General features: G+C 34.8%; 2 protein-coding genes across 2 annotated transcripts; one reads left to right on the top strand and one right to left on the bottom strand.

The window, feature by feature from the left end:
- Positions 1–1,377: 1,377 nt before the first annotated feature.
- Positions 1,378–12,221, bottom strand: LOC132065496 (protein phosphatase 1 regulatory subunit SDS22). The gene is made up of 10 exons (XM_059458915.1): positions 12,055–12,221; positions 11,899–11,970; positions 10,596–10,688; positions 4,727–4,808; positions 4,532–4,588; positions 3,409–3,473; positions 3,211–3,306; positions 3,017–3,103; positions 2,821–2,901; positions 1,378–2,738 (listed from the first exon to the last, which is right to left on the bottom strand). The coding sequence occupies exons 1-10, from the start codon at positions 12,151–12,153 to the stop codon at positions 2,037–2,039; spliced, it is 1,434 nt and encodes a 477-aa protein (XP_059314898.1). The 5' UTR covers positions 12,154–12,221; the 3' UTR covers positions 1,378–2,036.
- A 1,520-nt stretch (positions 12,222–13,741) lies between these two features.
- Positions 13,742–19,659, top strand: LOC132065493 (uncharacterized). Its single transcript, XM_059458914.1, has 10 exons — positions 13,742–13,972; positions 14,733–14,902; positions 14,994–15,098; positions 15,201–15,257; positions 16,049–16,129; positions 16,581–16,615; positions 16,898–16,987; positions 17,080–17,236; positions 17,861–18,054; positions 19,199–19,659. Exons 1-9 carry the CDS (start codon positions 13,789–13,791, stop codon positions 17,972–17,974), a joined length of 993 nt encoding a protein of 330 aa, XP_059314897.1. The 5' UTR covers positions 13,742–13,788; the 3' UTR covers positions 17,975–18,054; positions 19,199–19,659.
- The last annotated feature ends 57 nt before the right edge of the window (positions 19,660–19,716 follow it).

The following is a 19,716-nucleotide window of genomic DNA, read 5'->3' as shown; positions in this document are numbered from 1 at the left end:
AATTGAAAGCACTCAAAGCAGTATAAAAAGTCATAACCATATGTTATATATTTGTTAAATTGGTGTAAATATTAGGTACGAGTAGTTTTTACCCCTAGCCTGCTCCAACCAAAACCGGGAAACAAATTGAAGCTATATTCGCCGTTTATATAACAAAGAATATCTATAGGGTAAGCTTACTTGAATGTGTGATTTGTAATGTTCAAACTATGACAAGTTACCTGCTACAACGAGTAAAAGTGACTTGATGATGTAAAAAAACTCGTTACACTGACAAATGTGTACAACTTGAACTTAAACAAGAATTATAGGTCTGCACTTCAAGAAGCTCAACAATATAGGACAATGGGGTCAAGATGGCGACTCTGATAGGAGTACTAATTTCTTCCACAACTAAGAGAAGGAAAATGAATATCACAAGAATATAGGATTTCACTAGTGATTGCATAGAGGAGAATTGGGCCGCAGCACATCATGTAGTACTGTTCATTCATTGCATTTCATGAAGATACTCTTTGATATTGTCCAACGCATTGCAACAGTGGTTACAACAACAACAACAACAACAACAACCCAGTGAAATCTCACAACGTGGTCTGGGGAGAGTCTTACTCCTACCAAGATAGGACGGTGTTTTTCAGAAAGATCCCTCGACCAATAAAAAGCGTAAAAAGAGGTCGGATAAAGGCTAAGAAATTCAAAGATATGAAAATGCAAATAACGAAAGCGACACGTATAAAATAGGATAATCAAAGTACAGGAAATAACAGATAATAGCAGAAATCAGAGCACAAGAAATTATACTTCGATAATGCGCCTACTAATAAGGGAGGATACAGAGGAACATAATAGCAGTTTAAAATGCACTCCTAGGATCTTCTTGCTACTCCAATACCAATGTGGATAGTCTGACCTTGGACACCAACAATCAGTTATTTGCATCCGCCTGAACTCACGGAATAGCCTTCTTACTTGAACCTGTATTTGCTATTTCTGGAGAGCTAAAAATGTAGACTTTCAGCTAAAACTAGACAGTGCAGGCGGTCAATATGGTTTATCTAAATAGCAGTTTACTTGAACTACTTGATGTCTGCAAGCTAATACCCCAAAGTCAATAATAAGGTCTCAAGTCCAAATCTCAGCCCAGGCAAAAACCCCCAAGTGATATCTTCCCATATATCCAAGCCTTGGTGGATAGTGTTACCCGATACTTGTGTAGGTGGGCGATGGCAGATAGTCCGTGGAATTAACCGAGAAGCGCAATAGCTGGTCTAATAAAAATGTGACAATCGAAGAAGAGGAGAAATAGGAGGAAACATCGGCATTGCATCTATCACAAGGGATAGTCTTTAGGTTTCTAATGCATTACACCACCTATTGATCAACAGATCTCCATTACTATTAATCTAAAATAGATGTCAAAAATGCATATCCCAATGTAGGAATAGGCCTAGTACAATAAAATCACAACCTCAAAAGAAATGTAAACCAGTTTCTGCATTATACTGGGAAAATTGGTAAATGCATAAGCAACAAGTTGAGATCCAAGATAACGAAGTCTATGACTGTCTCGATAACTGAACTAGCTAGCAGCCCCAAGAAAAATTAAGCAGACGAATATTTGTAGTGTTCCATTGGAAATGTGACCATCAGTTATCTAAACACGACATGTTCACAAAAGAAGACTCAAATTAGGCTCATTTACCATGGCTCAACACGCACAAAAATTTCCCAGAATATACTCCCGGTAAAAGCAAGTCGGATCCTTTTGACCTTCCAAACACCTAAGATGAACAAGAGCAAGAACAAACATCCTTTACTTCTCAATGATCTGGCTTTATGCCTTGCTGTCACAGCACCGTAATTTACAGCCTCTATTAAAACAATTTGTTCATGTAAACCATATAAACATCTTGTTGAAGATCAATCAAACCAAATGGGAGGCCAAGCGGGAGGCCAAGGCACAAATGACAGTTGCTAACTTCACAGTCTAAACTTGGTGCTATTTAATTTTCTCTGTAAGGTGCTATTATTTTCTAGTCACCCCATGTTGATGGACCACCTAACCCAATTTCATCACTTGCTGATGACAATTGAAGAGCAGCAGCACCAGTTACAAGATTCTTGTTCTGCTTTTTCTTTTTCGGGAATGTAGCCAAACCTGCAGCTGCATCAACATTTTGGAGTGTCTTGTGATTACCGTCCTTCCGGCTACTGGTCAATGGATCTGATAAATCAGAGACAAAAAGATCCGAGAAAGGAGTTTCTCCATCGTCAATTGCACTTGCTTTATTTTGTTTAGCCTTCTTACTAGACTTTTTAGCTGTTTCCTTATCCTCGACATTTGAAGCATTCTCCGGCAAGACTTCGCTCTTCTTCTGTTTTTTGTGCTTTTGTTCCTCTCCTGTGTCAAAATTGGTTCTTTTTTCTGCTTGTACCAACTCCTCCTTCCTCTTACGGCCAGAAGCTTTATCAAATTCGTTAATCTTTTCCTTTTTGAGCTTTGATTCCTTATGTATATCAGGATCAGTGAGTACAGTTTCTGCTGTATCAGCAGCATTTTTACCATTCTTTGAGGACTTTTTAGACTTTTTCACTATGTCATTCTCCAGGAAAGTACTCTCTTCATGGTGATCACTTCCATTTTCATCATCGACTATACCACCCTCTTCCTTTTTCATGGCCTTTTCAATAGGTTTAGCATTGAGAATCTGCAAATGTGGCATTTGTTTCTTGACCTGGTAAAACATAGTCTCAAGTTAGTCAGCACATGATCTTATTATAGCTTGAGTTCCAGAAAACGACAAAGTATCCACTAACCTTTTTGGCCAAATCTTCCTTTTCAGCAATGGGGTTCCCTTGTAGGTTTAAGTTTTTCAAGTTAACTAATGAAGACAGCACCTACCATAAAGCCACGCAACCGCATATTCGGTAAGGAAAAGTTTGAAGTAAGATAACTGTCAAAATAAGGAGATAGGAGTTTGAGGGGATATATGAAATTTGCAAAAATGGCTACCTTCAGATCTGACCGCTTCATGATCACATTGTTCCCGATGTCTAAGTTTTGTAGCTTTATATTAAAAGCCAACTCACTAGGAAGTGTCTGGAAAACAATGGAGAGGAAGTAGAATTAGAAAAATAAACGGCTTGAGGGTAATTAGGAAGCATCTGCAAATCCAGCATAACCGATCATTAGCTATGGTAACTTACCTTAATATCATTATGAGCAAGTCGTAGCTCCTTTAACTCGGTGCAGGATTTAAGTGAAGAGTCAATACCGTGCAGTTGGCAATTAGAGAGAGACAACTAGAAGACCAGTGCACATACAGAGTTAGGACATGGTAAACAGTAAACACCATAATGAATTATCATGAGCAGAAAATAAACAGGAAATAAAGAAGTGCTTACTTTTGTGAGTGAGTTGATTTTGGCCAGACTGTGGCCAATTCCAGATATTGGATTTCTCGAAAGAACTGCAATAGATACCAAAGGCAGAGAGACACTTTCAACATAACTGATTTAATGGAAAAAATGAAGCAGAAATTAATTTGACACTGAAGAGTTCAGAAAGGCCAAAAACTACACAAAGCTAATGATTATTCATCTCGATCCAATATGTGGTGGTGACACAAAAAGGCAACTAGTATCAACCAACCATCACAGTCAAAGAAGACCAAAGATATCAGGTTTTTTACTGTCTAATTAGCAACTAGGGCTAGTAACTACAACTGCTTACACACCACAAGAAGCAAACAAGACTTCAGACAATGGCGGCTAATAACAGTCTCTTGATCCTGTCAAGTCTTCTCAAGCATCAATCATTCATGAATTTTCAGTATTCAGTAAAAAAAACCATAAAAGGGTTGGTCAAATTAACAACAAATTGATACTGGTCAAGATCAGAAAAATGGCATTAGTTAGGTTGTATAAGGTAGGATAGGCGTCCTAACTTCAAAATTTCCTTAACAGCTCCAAATCATGAAATAAGTAAAGAGGATATGACAAGGAAAATAAGAACACAATAAATAGTGGTTCTTACTCTTTTTCATTTTTATTATTTCTTTGACCTAAACATATACAACTATTCAAGATCCAAACCCAGGTCCCTAAGCGAATGATTGAGAGGCCAGCCAATTTCATCTAATTGTTTTAGATAATAGATCAGTATCTCTATCGCTATTCTCTGGAACCTGTCTCAGTTTTAACTTTAAAACCAAATGCCTAGGCATATCTCATGATATATTCTTGTTCTCTTCAGTGGATCTTAGCGATATCATTGTAAGTTTAATCTCCAGAAACCCAAAATGTTGCCACAATCAGTCACAGTAATAGATTATTCGGATTTATATTGCAGATAGTACAATGTACTGTATTTCCTAATAAGAGAGTATTCTTAATTACAAGAACTGGGAATCTGTTCCACTGATCTGCACACAATTAGCAGAATAGCAAACTATCTATTACACCATGCTCAATCACACACTAATCATTTATCATGAAAACATAAAATTAAAGAAGTAGGAACCTATACCTAATGTATTCAACTCTTTCATTTTATCAAGCTTGCAAATTGGAACAATGTCATTATCTGTGACACAAAGAAAAAAGTAGGTCAGTACCAGTATGAAAACCAATTATCCAGCAAATACTAAGTTCTGATGGCGAAAAAAGTGGTACATATACACTTTACCAAAAAAAAAAAAGTGCTACATATACAGAAGCTCACCGTTCAAAATCAGCGCACGCAAGTTCACAAGACCACTGACCTCGTCCATAGATTTAAGCTTGTTTTTTCCGGCATTCAGTACCTGATAACAAGGGAGCATGTATTAAAAAAGCCAAAACCCTTTTTACCTCTTTTAGATCTAAACATTATATACCAATGAATTCAGAAACCATCAACTGATGCTGTAAAGACTACAAAATATGAAACAGAAATGAAGAAATATTGTGAGACAATCGCAACGGGGCGAGCTAATGGAAGGGGATCTTGAAGGGAAGGGAGAGATTCAATAGTCGGAGACCCGAAAGTGTGGTATGATGTATCAATCCCGAGGGATACCACAGGTGTTCAGAGTGAAGGCTGATATGGAGTGGACCAATTATGTTTTTTTACAGCTGTGGTGTTTGAGCTGGCTTGCACGCAGCTCTACTAATTCCACAGGGTAACTGCTACCTCCCACCAGTACAAGTATCGGCTAACTTTGGTTTGATAAGGTAAGATTTACAAGTATCGGGTAACTTTATCCGCCGAGGCTTGAACATATAGGAATAATCATCTAGTTTTTGTGCCTCTAATGGGATTTGAACTTGAGATCTCATGGTTCTCAACCCACTCCATTGCCCATTGGGCCACACTCTTTGATATTCCAATTATTTAAACTTATTTACAATTATTTAAGAGGGGATAACCAGAAAAAATATCGGAGATAAAATTTTAGAGGACCATATAGGGACTGGAATGAGGCTGAGGAGTGCTTACAGAATTTACCAATGTGGCATAGATAAGTTGGGGTGACAAAGATATGGAGTGTGTTGAGAGCAAAATCATTCAAGTGGAACTTTTAGATGGAGTTATCAGCAGGGAGGGGAGGAGTAAAAGAATATATCAAAGGCATGCAGTATGAGATTTAATCTTAACTCAGAAAATTTGAGGCGGTGAATCATCGTGAGTTTGCTGTGTAATTACCCTTCTTGCAGCATCGTAGCATCAGATTAATGGAATGGAGCTTGGTTTTTTATCCGTCTATCGTTTAATATGTATTACTCCCTCCATCTCAATTTATGTGGCACCGTTTGATCTAGCACAAAGTTTAAGAAAGAAAGACTTTGGAAAATCGTGATCTAAGACAAATCTTGGACATTTGTGTGCCTAAAAATCATTTCATTAAGGGTAAAATGGAAATTTTAAAGTTAAGTTGTTCGTAATTATGGAAAGGTGACTGACAGACTAAAAAGGAAATTGTGCAACATAAATTGGGACAGAGGGAGTACTAAATACAGTGAATTAAGCATTTTCTAGCTTGAAGAATAACATCGTTATGCCTCTCTAGCTTATTTGAAATTGGAATGCGAAAAATGAGATTATTCCATAGTGAAAACAATGTAAGGAGTATGTAAAATCCTGTTTGCTCATTTATTTAAAAAGGAAAGCAAAGGTAAGGATATACAAGTCCTAGATTACTGGTCACACAAATTTCCATCTCTCCCCCTCAAGAATAGAAAATATACTTGCTTATTTCGACAAGTGAAATTAAAGTTGCTCCATGCCTGCCAATCTTCACTAACCAATCAATTTCCAAATGCCAAGAAGACCTAAAACTGAAAAATTGTCTCTTGATAAGTATAAATGTGGAAAATGATGTATATGGAGAGAAAATGCTACTCTTGTCCTCTAAACACACAGAAAAATCAAAAGAAAAGAGAAGTGTTAGAAATAAATGGTATACAAATTGTATGCAAAAGATTGAAAAATGGAACTAAGACACTTAAGAATTGGCACATTCAAAACGATAATGGCTGCGAGCTAGAAACTCCAACTTGAAGAAGTGATTGTCACACCCCTTTTTCGGATATGGATTTTATTATTGAAGGGTTTTGAAGTGATGATTTTGAATAGGGGTTAATATTTTTACAGAGTCACCACTAAGACATTTTAGCTATGTTTTTATGCTCCTTTCAATTGCCACTTCAAATTTAGTTGACACTTGCCAGGCAGGTATGTTAGTTGAGGAATATTGTTATCTTTTCATTGTAACTGCTTTTTTTCCAAATATTAGGGGGTTTAGTTTACTCTTGCATTCTGAGCATCTTGGATTATGGTGCATACACAATTGCAGGGTGACCTGCAAAAATTTTGCAATACATTTTCATTTATGTGATTATCCGATTGCTACAAAATTGTTATTAATAGTTTCTCTCTTGAATGGTAAATTCCAAATACCCTACCGTGATTTACTGAACCGAAGTTTGATTTACCAAACCAAACCAAACTTTGAAACTTCAGTATTTGGTATCCACTTTCAGTTACCGATTACCGAACCCGAACTTTGAAAATACCGAACCTAATACCGAATGACCACCCCTAGTTGCGACTGCTTGCTTTGTGTAGTAGGTCTAGAATTAGGTCTAAGTTTCTATATTTATAGCCGGTCTAACCAAGCTTTTGGGAGGCCAATAATGCTTATATTTTCCAAAAAGTGGTTATTTTAGAAAGGTGAGGTGTTTGACCAAGATTTTAGAAGAAAATAAGTGATTTTGGGAGCAACAATAGCTTACAAAATAGCTTTTCTCCAAAAGTTTTTTTTTTAAAAAAAAAAACATTGTTGAGAAAATACACTTAGAATCACTTTTTAAAGCTTGGCCAAACACTAAGCGCTGCTTAAAAGTGCTTTTCGAATTGATTAGCCAAAGAGGGCTTTTCACCAAAAGTACTTTTGAAAAAAGCACTTTCTAAAATAAGCTGATCTCGGCCAAACATGTTATTAGCTTCTTATATTGTGTATAGGTGTAGGGTTTTGTGCAGTCTCTTATTTTTGGCCAACTCTCCCCAAAATGCCCTTATGGATTGGATGAGAGTAAATATCTTGGGAAGGAAGAATAGAATATTCCTTTCCCAAATGGAATGGTCTTTTAATATGGAAATGGATGAATTTTGCCATGTGTGATTTGCTATTGGTTCCTTTCTTTTGCATTGTAGGGAACAAAAATCCTATCTATTTCTAACACAAGGAACAAACACCCTAGTTGCATTTGACCTTAGGGAACAAACACCCTAGCTGGCATCCTAGAAAACACACCCTAGTTGCATTTTTAAGTCTTAGGGAACACAAATCCTATCTCCGTTTTTCATTCCTAAGGAACACACCGTAGTGGTAATTTAGGTCTTGGGGAACATAAACCATACCTTCATTTTCCATTCCTATTTGCATATTTGTTAGTTCACAATTGTGCTAATAACTCACAAAAAATTTCCAGTACAGACTCGGGCAAAAAAGTTCATTTGTTTCGTTTATTTGTGAAAGCTTGCAAGTTTCCCCAGCAAAACATGAATTTAATACCTAAGAACAGAGTTCCATCTCTAGCCAAAATGTTTAATCTCAATGACAACCAGAGTCGGATTTTCATATGCATGTAGCGGCCCAACGTCCTAAGATCTACTCCTTTCCAGCTACTGATCAGGAAACAAGTATCCAAGAATATTCTACAAACTGTCATTTGGAAGAGCGTCAAAGACTCAATAAGTTCTAAGTTCAAGTCTCAAGTCTCAAGATCAAACTTCAAGATCAAGGACTCACCAGAAAAAGCAAGGTGATATCCGGAGATCAAGACTCATGTGAATATCTTAAGGAAGATTCAAGACACGTAGAACAAATAGGATCTTCTATTTCCCCTTCTCTTTTGATGTGCTATTTTATGTAAAAATAGGAGTCGCAGACCAGAGCCTCGACGGGACCTCACTCGACCTCTAACTCATCACTCCATCCACATGAACGACATGTGACCTGATTCTCTTATAAGCCGGAATATGTAGGCTGACCAAAACCGGGGCTCGATCGCACCTTTTTTCTTACGTTCGGTCAAAAATTAGTCACGTTGTTCACTTTCTTTGCCTGAAAATACTTCGTGTTTCCAAGCAAAGAAGAGGCAGTTGTGAACACCTAATTTTTAACCGAATTTAAGTTTTATATCATTTTTTAGCGTTAAATATCTCTTTTAGGTCTAATCTTGTATTTTGCCTTTAATGTCCTTTTTCAATAGATTTTTATTTGATAAGATTGAAAACAGCAAAAATATTCTCATTTTTTTCTTTTACATATTACTTTCGTTTTTATTTACAAAAGAAAGAAATTTTCAAAATATAATAAGTTTTACCTATTTTTACTTTGATTTCTAAGTTAAAGTTTTTATAAATAAATATTGAGTAATTAACATTTTTATCTTGCTATTTTAATTTAGTAGTAGTAGTATATTTACTTTCATAAAAAAAAAAAAAAGGAACCAATAGCATATTGCCACATGGCAAAATTCACCCATATCCATATCAAAAGCACATTCCATTCCGAAAAAGAATATTCCATTCTTCCTTCCCAAAATATTTACTTTCTCCAATCAATAAGGGCATATTGGAGAAAGTTGGCTAAATTAGACACTACACAAAATCCTAGACCCATACACAATATAAGAAGCTAAATATAGAAACTTAGACCTAAACCTAGACCTACTACACAGAACAAGCAGCCGCAACACCTAAAAAAACTAGACCTAACATTAAGAGACACAAAGAAGGAGATAGAGAATCGGCTCCATGATTGCAGCCATGAGAAACCATCTAAACTCCACCTCTCTCTATCTCTCTTACCTTATCTAAATCACCATAGCTAGAAACTGAGAAAAACAAGCCTTGGCCACTGTCTCTCTGTCAGTTCCATTAAAAAAAAAAAATACTCCCTCCGCTTCAATTTATGTGAACCCATTTGACTGGGCACGGAGTTTAAAAAAGAAGAGAAGACTTTTAAACTTGTGGTCCTAAATGAGTCACATATATTTTGTGTGGCTATAAATCATTGCATAAAGGTAAAGTGTTTCCAAATATAGAAAGAGTTCATTCTTTTTGGCACGGACTAATAAGGAAATAGATTCACATAAATTGAAACAGAGGGAGTACAAAAGATTCCAGGGAGAACTCGAGGCCGCTGTTTGAGGTTCAGGCGCTGCTCTGGTTAAGCTTCAGTCCTCTGTTTCTTCCTAAAAATCGCAAGAAGCAATTGAGGCTCATTTCTTACTATATCTTTATCATGTTGAAGCTCATGATTTTATGATTGTACCTCTGATTATGATGAACAGGCTGATTGCTGGGAGTTGAGTTCTTATTTTCCATTTTGTGCTTGTGTCATTGATATACTGTACATTATGTTTAAATTGCGCTTTGTTTGTGTTTCCAGATTTTACTAGTTCTCTTCTATAAAGATCCATTCTGAAGTCTAAATACCGATTTTGTACTCTTACCGTTCATTGGACTATTTCAATGTAAGGAGAATGTAAAATCTTGTTTGCTCATTTATCTATAAAACAAAGAAATATATAATGAACATACAAGTCCTAGGTAGTAGGTCCCAAAAATATAGATGGATATCAGCACTCTTGACTGAATTTTTTATCTCCCCCTCAAGCATAGAATAACCATAGTTGCTCCATGCCCGCCAATCTTCACTTCGATATGTTTCATTAATCAACCAATCAATTTCCAAATGCCAAGAAGAGCTAAAACCGAGAAAGCGTCTTTTGATAAGTATAAATGTGGAAAATGATGTTATAAGCAAAATGGAGAGAAAAATGCTACTCTCATCCCCTAAACACACAGAAAATCAAAAGAAAATAGAAGTGCTGGAAATAGATGGCATGTAACTTGTATATAAAAGATTGAAAAATGGAATTAAGACACTCAAGAATTGACACACTCAAAACTATAATGATGGCGAGCTAGAAACTCCAATTTGAAGAAGTGTTCAAAAGCACAAAATTAGTTAAACAAATTATGTGCATAACTAGAAGGATAAAATGATAGCAAAACATGAATTAAATGCACAACTCACAGTGAGTTTACTAAGCCCTTCAATCCCTTTCAAGCTCTGAAGTTTATTTTGCACAACAGATAGCCACTTCAAATTCAAACATAACTTCAATCCCTAAAATCCAAATAAAAATCAGATCTCTCGCTGAAAAATTCAATCCTTGAATCTAAGTAGCCATTTGGACATAAAATATGAGATACTTGAAAAAAGTAGTATTTGCAAAATATATATATATATATATTCTTGAAAGTTGAGATTGGATAATCACTTGAAAAACTGGTCAAATCCACTTTTTCAAACTTCTAGAATCTCATTTTCAAGAAATTTTTCAAAAATTAAGCTCTTGGTTGGCCATGGATTTTGGAAGCTTTTTTAAATTAAACAGAAAATGAAAACATTGTTTGTTCATGGAAATTGATCAGTTTTTGAAAAAAAAAATTGAAGAAAAATCAAACCAGTTTTTGGGTGAAATTTTTCTTCCACTCACAAAACTTCAATTTTTTTCTAAGTAAAATGTACGTCCAAACACAACTTCAAATTCCAAAAATTATTTTTCAAAACAACATCAAACTCTTTTATTTTTTATTTTTCAAGTTTCACAAAATCTATGGCCAAAAGGCTAAGTCTAATGGTATAACTAAATGCACTTTGAAAATCTTTTTTGAAAAAAGGGGCAAATATCCATGTCCAGACAAGGCCCTAAGCAACCCAAATAAAGGGAGATTTTTTTTTTAATTTATCTCGAGTGAAGCTAAATTGTTAAACCCAAGATCAAACTTGAAACTCAAATTCAACAATATTTGCAAAAAAAATCAGTATAATTGTATAACTAAACGCTGTTTTGAAAATCTTTTTTGAAAAAAGGGAACAAACATCATGTGCAAACACGGCCTTAAGCAACCCAAATAAAGGAGAATTTTTATTTTATTTACCTCAAGTGAAGCTAAATTGTTAAACCAAAGATCAAACTAGAAACTCAAATTCAACAATATTTTAAAAAAAAATCAGTATAATTGTATAACTAAACGCTGTTTTGAAAATCTTTTTTGAAAAAAAAAAGGAAACAAACATCATGTCCAAACAAGGCCTTAAGCAACCCAAAATAAAGGGAGAATTTTTATTTTATTTACCTCAAGTGAAGCTAAATTGTTAAACTCAAGATCAAACTTGAAACTCAAATTCAACAATATTTACAAAAAATCAGTATAATTGTATAACTAAACACTGTTTCAAAAAAAAAAAAAAAGGGAACAAACATCATGTCCAAACAAGGCCTTAAGCAACCCAAATAAAGGAAGATATCTTTTTAATTTATTTTATTTACCTCAAGTGAAGTTAAATTGTTAAACCCAAGATCAAGCCTTTGCAAATTTTCAAACTCACTCAAACAAGAGACCTGCAAAGAAAGATGAAATCTTGAAAATGCAATATGAGATAATACAAAAATTAGAGCTTTAAAAAAAAGAGATTGTGAATGTACATCAGAAAGAGCTTTGTGAGTGAGGGTAAGAGATGTAATGGAACTTGGGTCAGTTGTTTTGTTGTCTTTCAACACTTGCTTTGAGCTCAATACAGCCATGGTGAATTGGTGGCTCTGCTGTGGATTAGGGTTTTAGACTAAAACCCTGCTTTTAGTATTTAAGGCAGTATTTTTTTTTATTTTTTTTTTTTGGTAAGCAATATTTAAGGTAGTGGTAAATATATTCATGATTAATTTTAACTTTTTAAAATTTGTCAAAAATGAATTTTAGAAGGTGTTTAGATTGGCTTATTTTAAGTGCTTATTTAGCTTTTAAGCTATTTTTTTTGTTTTTGGGGTGTTTGAAAAGAATAAAAAATGCTTTTATTAGATTAAAAAAGTATAAAAATAAGCAAAAGTCGAAAGTTGGGTATTTCAAACTTATAATTTTTGGCTTTTTACCTTATAATCTATTTTTAAAAAGTCAATTCAAACACTTTCTTAGTCTCTGATAATTACTGTGTCTTTAGTAAACAACATCTCTATCTCTACAGTCTACAACGTACAGGTAAGGTTTACATACATTGTGCCCTTCTCGAATCCTGGAATTACATTGGTTATATTATTGTTGTTATTATAGTCATTGTTAATTATTGAACAAACTTTACTTGTTATATTTGACGTTATTTCTGCTATTTTTTGTTTATATTCTAGAGACCATCATAGTCTTTTAAGGTGTAATTCTGTTAATTTTGGTGTTTAATGCAATTTTTAGGTTGTGTTTTATTGAATTTGATGAAAAGTATTTTTCACATTTTATTATTTTTCTGGCATCTTATAAAAAGACATCGTTTTACTCCCCCCCCCCCTTCCCAAACACCCCCCCCCCCCCCCCAAAAAAAAAGAGAGGAAAATTACATTCTATGTCTAATTTATGAAAATGTTTACGCCACGTTAGCTTATATTTTGTGTATAAACCCCCAATTTAGCTCGCATTTATGTAGATTGAAACATCATGTATACTGTTTTCCTTCCCATATTATTAGGCTACGTGACATAAATATTTTCAAGTTAGCTTTGATACATGAATAGTGAAAAGAAACGCATGTAATAACAGTGGGAATTCTATTTGGAGGTAAGTTTTTTTTGGAATCGATTTTTTATATTATATTTCTTATTTATATAGTTTCACATATAACATGTTAATTTTTTTATAATTTCGATGAGACTTTTCTGTTATTTTTAATATAATAGCTATTTTTATTTATAATATAATAATTAATCATCTTTATAAAAATAAAATATTTATGATTACGAATAATAAGTATCGAGATTTTGACCAAATATTTGATTATTTAGTACACTATTTATAACAAAAAAATCATATGAATATATGTATATTTTTATCATTAAATGATTTTTTTCAAAGCATACAAAGTGTGATTAAGTTTAAAATTTGATAATTAAAAATAAAAGTTAGATTTTATACATTTTTTTAATCTATAATAATAAAATATTATTTAAATATCAATATTATTATATAGGTGTAAATTTAGACTACAATGTTACGGGGGGTTAGATTGTATTTGAAAATATCCAAATAAAAAATAGAAAAGAAGTTATTTTCCTTCTTCAATATGCAAATTGGCATCTATCAAACAAAAAAAAATTGGTGTCTTTTGAGTATATCCCATAAAAATCTATCAAAGCAAAAAAAATTGGAGAGGATAAAATAATTGCCAAACTCCAAATCATATGAATTCCTTATCACACATAGGAACTAGTAAAATGTTACCATTGTGTTTTTCAAATCACTCTCAGCTTCTATATCCTTTAATAATAACCTCCTTTGATTTCTCTCCTCCACCGCCGCCGCGTCGCCGCCGTGCCCGGCCAAGAATCACGACGGTGGTCTCTGTCCTCAAAACCTCTCGACCCGGTAACTTCTAACTCAACATTTACACTTTTTTTGAAAGAAAAATGTGAATTTTATAACTACCCATTTGAGTAATTTTCGTTTTTTTTTTTTACTTCTTCTTCTTCTTGCCTCAGTGACCTGGAAGTTGGAAACTCAAGAATAACACTTTATGAAAGCATTGCGAAATTCTTAACTACCCATTTTAGTAATTTTTGTGTGTGTGTGTGTTTTTTTTTTTTGTTGCAAAAATTCAAGAACAACGCTTTTTGTGGAAGAATTGTGAATTTTATAACTACCCATTTGAGTAATATGCATTTTTTCTTCTAAAAGCATTGTGATTTAAATACCCATTTGAGTAGTTTGCGTTTACTCAATAGTTACAGCTTTCTTAAAGTATTGTGGATTTCATTACTACCCATTTTAGTAATTTGTGTTTTTTTTTTTTTTTTTTTTTTTCTTCTTGCCCCATTGACCCAGTAACTTCAAACTCAACAATAACACTTTTTTGAAATAATTGTGAATTTTATAACTACCCATTTGAGTAATTTGCTTGTTTTCTTCTTTCTTGCCCCATTAACCCAGTAGCTGGAACCTCAAGAATAATGCTTTCTGAAGGAATTGTGAAATTTACAACAACCTGTTTGAGCAATCTGCGTTTTTTCTTCTTATGGCCCCAGTAACCCGGTAGCAGCAAAAGCTCAAGAATAACGCTTCCTGAAAGCATTCTGAAATTTTTAACTATCCATTTGAGTAATTTGCGTTTCTTTTCGTTCTTGCCCAGTGAGTGAAGCTGCGGTGGAAGACGTTGTTTTCCAAGATTTCTTGAGGGAAAGAGAGTTAAATGGGGATATTATCTCGAGAATTTCTGATAGAATTTGGCTGAGGAATGTGGACGGTTTTGATTCTGCAGAGGCTGGAAGTGATATTAATGAGACTACCCAATCAGAGGAGGTATTTTCTCGGTTACCTTTTTTTTTTTCTGGGTTTTTGGTGTTTGTTTGCTTCACATTTGAATTTTGAACCAAAAAGGATGCAAATTTAGGTACCAGGGGAGGATAATGAAGGCGGTTTTTTGAAATTGAAAAGTACCAAAGAGTGGCTTTCAGGTGATGCCACAGCGCCAGTTAATAAAAAGAGGACTCTTAAGGTGCTCATTAACACGTTTTTTGTTTTTTTTGCCCATTTTAATGGAGTTTTTAGATGTGAGTAGTTAGATTTTTGCTATTGATGCTTCTAATGATATGCACAGGAAATACAAGATGACGGGGAAAGAAGGAAAAGGCTAAACTTTCTCAGATATGAAGCTGTACGTCCCAGTCAAGCATCTACATTCTTGCTCTTTATGTTTATAAATGTTTATAATTGCATAGCATTGGAATTTAAGTATCGTTGGTTTAGAAAGTGGAGACTCTACTCATACCATTTCTTGCTGGTCATCATCTTTATGACCTTATTGTGATCCATGTTGTTTTATTTGCTTTTGGGGAAAGTTTGTCCAAAGGAAAGGGGGTTTCTTGATACTGCCTTTTCCAATTTCTGATGTCTTAGATGGACTATATTGTTATCACTCTGTAATTTTTCTTCTGTATTTGTCATCTCTCCTACTTTCAAAAATCTTTTTATGGTTATTGGAGAAAAGAGGATATTATCTTAATGTTCCTATGGATACCTGCTTTACGCATCCTTAGTGTGAGCTGTTCAATGATTTATAAGATATTTAACAACTTTTAAGAGTAAATGGGTAGTTAAGGGCTGTTGTTTGCATGTGCTCTCTGGCTGGACTTCTTCAGATGTCGTAATTTTTTTTTTTTTTAATAAGTGTCTCTTTTAATGCACACCCTTTAAGAAATTACTATGAGATGCTAGTTCTTAATGCTGGAAAAGTTATTTTGCTGCCCCTAAGAGTAAGTAAAATTGATAAGGAAAAGATTTCAAATGCTATTCTCTCACTATGAAAACATGGTAAAATGAAGTTGTATCCGTTTAAAAGACAAACGTATTTGTTGAAGTGCGCAGCACAGATCTCTTGCAAATGAATTAAACTATGTTTTTCTCTAAATGTACAAGGTTTAGATCATTTTTTTGTTTCTCTTGCAGCTTAAGAGGGAGCTACTATTCTTAACGGTGGGCATTGGGACTGCTTGCAGTGGATATTGTTTGGTAGTTTTATCAGTCCAGGTATTTGGTAGATTTTTTTTACAGGTTATAAGGTCATGAGACATGCCACGATAGAAGCCATATAGTTTTTCCTAAGAACAATTGGTGGCTATACTTAGTCAGTTAGTTGTGCTATATTTATCTAAATCTTCAATTGAGCTAGGTAGGCAGTGAAAGCACATGCGTGTAAATGACGATTAGTGATTGATTGACTGCGATGGAAAGTTCCTTCCATTTCACTGCTTTCTTGACTAGACAAAACTGGTTTTGTTTTGTTATTCCTTTTTCACTGGGTTATTTATCTTGTTCTACTTTATGAAAGAGGTTTCTGGTTAAAATAATTTTGCATCCACGGTGGACCTATGTTACTCGGACTCTCCTAAAATGTCATCGGGTCTGGTCCTAAAAGTAGTGTATTTTGAAGGATCCACGGAGTCCGGACTGACTGACAGATTTACTTTTCAATCCGTAGGCTGCTCTGAGCTATGCAACGGGAGTTGTTTTCAGGTTTGATTTAGAACTATTTTTAACTCCATTTATCCTATTTACAGATCATTCTAGTAATTGTAAACAACCCAGTTTGTCACATTTAGGCAGTTAAAAATGGATAGCTTAGAACATTTAGAAATATGCTTTTACATCATCCAGACCATAGAAGTACTTGGTTATGGCAGAATCTTTACATTTGAACTGTTCTCTTTTGGTTAGGGAATGTTTCGGTTACAGAGGTTGCATCATCTTCAATTTGGTTATTTCTCTGGGTAATGTTGTCTGTAATTTCTTATGCAGTTGCCTGTACTATCAGCTGCTTTGCCAACATGCAGACAACCTCTCACAAGAGACAGTTCCTGAAATTTTCAAGAAAAAGAAACTGAAGAAGTAATGTCATAATTATGTTTATGTTTTGGTTATTCTCCACATAAGAATGGTGAACTTGATTGACTGGGTGATCTGATATTTCTTCCCCTCAGAATCGGAATAAGAAGCCAAGATCTGGAAGATTTTTTTGAGAGATCTGTTAAAGGCAGCAGCATCGCTCTTTCATCTCCCAGGCTTGTGTTTCCTGCTGCAATATATGGACTGTGGGAGTTGTGTCAGCATTTTGCCCATGACCTATTTGATTTCCAGGTGATGCTGTGTACATTTACTACAATTAACACTTATTTAAACCTTTAGGGGTCGTTTGGTTGCTGGTTAGAGTTATGCACGTATTAGTAATGCAGGGTGTAGTTATTCGGGGTCGTTTGGTAGGGTGTATAAGAATAGTACTGAATAGGGTGTTATTAGATTCCATCTTCTACCCTGCATAGAATAATACATATATAGACTCATAACTTATACTCCCTCTGTTTCAATTTATGTGAACCTATTTCTTTTTTAGTCCGTGCCAAAATGAATGACCTCTTTTCTAATTTGGAAACAAATTCACTTTATGTGATTTAGCACAAATATTCAAGACTTATTTTTGAACCAGAAGTTGTAATCTTTCTTAAATGTAACCAAACGTTCTTGAAACAGTGTGCTGTTTTAATCTGGTAACCAAACACGTACTTGGTGTGCTGAATTTTATACATAGCAACTAATACCCGACATGGTACTAGTTATGCTGGTTTTAATACATGAATAATTCACTGCCTAACCAGCAGCCAAACAACCCCTTAGAATCTTGACTTATTTATGCTATCCTCTGTTTGATTCCTCCGACTGTGGCTGTTCATCGGTTAATGTGACATATGTTTTGGATCTTAACAGCTGGTTCCTGCCATGGTTGGGTTGTTTGTATATAAAGCAGCTTGCCTGGTGCAAGTGTATAGGGACAACGAAGACCTTCAATTTATTTTTAATGAAGAAGGTCCAGCTGACTGAATATCTGGAATATGTTATTAATAAATGTTACTTGTTGATGCCATGGCAAAGTTGGATACCTACCTGACTGCACTGTCTGGGTAATGCCTCTTTTTTAAGCTTTTAGTCATCTCAAAAGTCTTCTGGATGTATCAAAAACCTCACTGATGACTTCTCTCCTTTCAATTTTATGATCCATATGATGTTCTAGAGAATTGACCACCAGGAATTCAATGAATGCATTTAAGAATCATTTCGAAAGAAGTTGGAAACATGCCTCAGGTACTTCTTATTTGTGGTAAAGGAATCTAAGTACTACTCGAAAAACCTTGAAAAATTTACATGATATCTACTTATATATCAGTGCAGGTAATTCAAACCATGCTGTTATTATTCAATATACCTTGCAATACTATATACATAGCTATACAGACTTATTTACACACTGTGTTACTCACTGGTAAACATTACTCTGTCATGGAAGTTCCTGTAAAAAAAAAAAAAAAAAAAAAAATGTTACAGTATTTCTTCAGTCCTTAAATTCTTTGATCCTTTTAGCATTTCTTATATATCTACTGCTTCCTCACTCCCAAAATGCCTCTCTACTTTCCCAAGATAGAGGTAAGGTCTGCGTACACACTACCTCCCCAGACCCCACTTGTGGGATTATATGTTGTTGTTGTCACTCCCAAAATGAGGTTGTTCAATTATTTCAAATTTCTAGATCCTTTTCTACGTATTAGATTCAGCCCCACCCCCTTATGGTGGAGATTTCATCATGCATTAGGAAACTAGGTGCCAACAGTTGGCTGTGGCAAGGGAGTAGCTTTTGCCTGCAGAGGAGCGATATGGAAGGATCAGATATACTACATGTACATAACAGGGCTCAGATATACTATTGAAGTAGATATACTATTGAAATAGCTGATATACCAAGTGGCAAGTGACTCAAGGGGACATAACAGTTGGCTGTGGTGGCAAGTGACTCAAGGGGACATAAACCAGATATAATTAAAAGGATAATTTCTTCTGTCACGTTTCCGGGTGTAGCGGTGTGTGATTAGGAAGAACAGATTCTTGAATGTTATTTCAAAGACGAAATGTAAGCAATACTGTGTACTGTAGCATCACAACTTACATTCGAAATCGCTCGTCAGATCATGTATCAGGTCTCAACTTTTACAGTTTTGATGTTCAGATTTTACATTTTATTTTGATCTTTAACCTACACCACGTTTTCTGCAGCCTAACGGAGAATAACCAACAAACAGCAAGCTGTATTTTACAGAATTGGACAAGCTTTCTGAACTCTTGCCTGTTAAGATAGCAGGATGGAAGGTATAAATGCTGCTGCACTTTGACGGTGGAGTTTATTCGAAAGGGTGATCATAGGCATCCAGAGAACTTTTTGTAGAGACAACTCTAATAGGGTGATGTATAGAATATAGAGTACTGTTTGCAAGGTATTTGACATGTTCTCCATTTCCTCTCAAGCATCTTTGTTGAGGGGCTCATGTGGAACAGCTTAAGAGAGTGTGTTTTAGTTTGACCTACTTCATGTGACTCCTGCAAGTGTTAATATTCTTGGTTTCCCCTTTTATTTGGAGTCATAAAGTTGTGGTAGGTAATCATCTTTATTGTGTGTTTTTGCAACATTTCTGAATTGGTAAATGAAGATTCATGTAACCGATCCAACTTGTTTGTAATCTATGTTGCTCTATTTCTTCAAAAATATTGACAGGTGCGTGTCGGATACTCCAAAA

Source organism: Lycium ferocissimum, chromosome 7 (genome assembly GCF_029784015.1).
Source record: "Lycium ferocissimum isolate CSIRO_LF1 chromosome 7, AGI_CSIRO_Lferr_CH_V1, whole genome shotgun sequence".
Lineage (NCBI taxonomy): Eukaryota > Viridiplantae > Streptophyta > Magnoliopsida > Solanales > Solanaceae > Lycium > Lycium ferocissimum.
Note: the sequence above shows the minus strand (reverse complement) of the source record. Positions and strands in the feature narration are given on the sequence as shown.